This window comes from Myotis brandtii, unplaced genomic scaffold (assembly GCF_000412655.1).
Source record: "Myotis brandtii unplaced genomic scaffold, ASM41265v1 C41590644, whole genome shotgun sequence".
Taxonomy (NCBI): Eukaryota; Metazoa; Chordata; class Mammalia; order Chiroptera; family Vespertilionidae; genus Myotis; species Myotis brandtii.
Window position 1 is genome coordinate 1 of NW_005303137.1, and position 726 is coordinate 726.

The 726-nt window shown below is 67.1% G+C and overlaps 1 protein-coding gene across 1 annotated transcript; it reads left to right on the top strand.

Annotated features, from left to right (window-relative positions):
• The first annotated feature begins 6 nt into the window (after positions 1 to 6).
• Positions 7 to 703, top strand: LOC102239736 (MICAL-like protein 1). The gene is made up of 2 exons (XM_005852816.2): positions 7 to 143; positions 274 to 703. The coding sequence occupies exons 1-2, from the start codon at positions 70 to 72 to the stop codon at positions 446 to 448; spliced, it is 249 nt and encodes an 82-aa protein (XP_005852878.1). The 5' UTR covers positions 7 to 69; the 3' UTR covers positions 449 to 703.
• The last annotated feature ends 23 nt before the right edge of the window (positions 704 to 726 follow it).

Consider the following 726-nt stretch of genomic DNA (forward strand, 5'->3'; position numbering starts at 1 on the left):
GCTGAGGGCGGGCCCTGCTGCCAGCCCCGGCCTCAGTGGGATCTGGTTGCAGAGGGCCGTGAGGACGACATGCTGGTGGACTGGTTCAAGCTCATCCACGAGAAGCACCTGCTGGTGCGGCGGGAGTCCGAGCTCATCTACGTGTGAGTCCTCCCGCCCTCGGCCCCGCTCCCTCCCCGGGACCCGTCCAGCTGGGAAGGGAGGGACTGACAGCGCAGGCCAGGCCGCCTTGCGTGGGGCCGAAGTCACAGTCCTCTTATTCCCACCCTCCAGCTTCAAGCAGCAGAACCTGGAGCAGCGCCAGGCCGACGTGGAGTATGAGGTCAGGTGCCTCCTCAACAAGCCAGGTGAGTGCAGCCTCGTGCCCTCGGGCGCCACCCAGGCCTGGGACACGGGAGCCGGCCTGTCCTTCCCCTCCAGGCTGGGCAGTGGACGGACAGCGCCCTGAAGGGGTCACACCCACTGTGGGAACAGGGCCGGGGAGAGGGCTGGGAGGCGCCGTCTGGTTGCATCAGGTTATAAACAGGCTGAGCCAGCAGGGGAGTGTGGACACATGTTGTCGGAGATGACTGGCCCACAGAGCACCAAGCTCAGGAACAGACTGTGGCTGCCCCCCTCCTGGGACGTGTGGGGGGGCGGATTCCCCGGGGGCGGGGCTCAGGCTCCAGAGCCCAGGGCTGCTCTGATGAGTGGATGACAGCAGCTCTGGGCTCACGCCCTCAGGCT

Excerpts from the sequence above, each read along its gene's own strand:
- LOC102239736 (XM_005852816.2), top strand. The coding sequence starts at position 70 with ATGCTGGTGGACTGGTTCAAGCTCATCCACGAGAAGCACCTGCTGGTG. Across the intron at positions 144-273 it reads GAGTCCGAGCTCATCTACGT|CTTCAAGCAGCAGAACCTGG; the intron begins GTGAGTCCTCCC and ends CCCACCCTCCAG.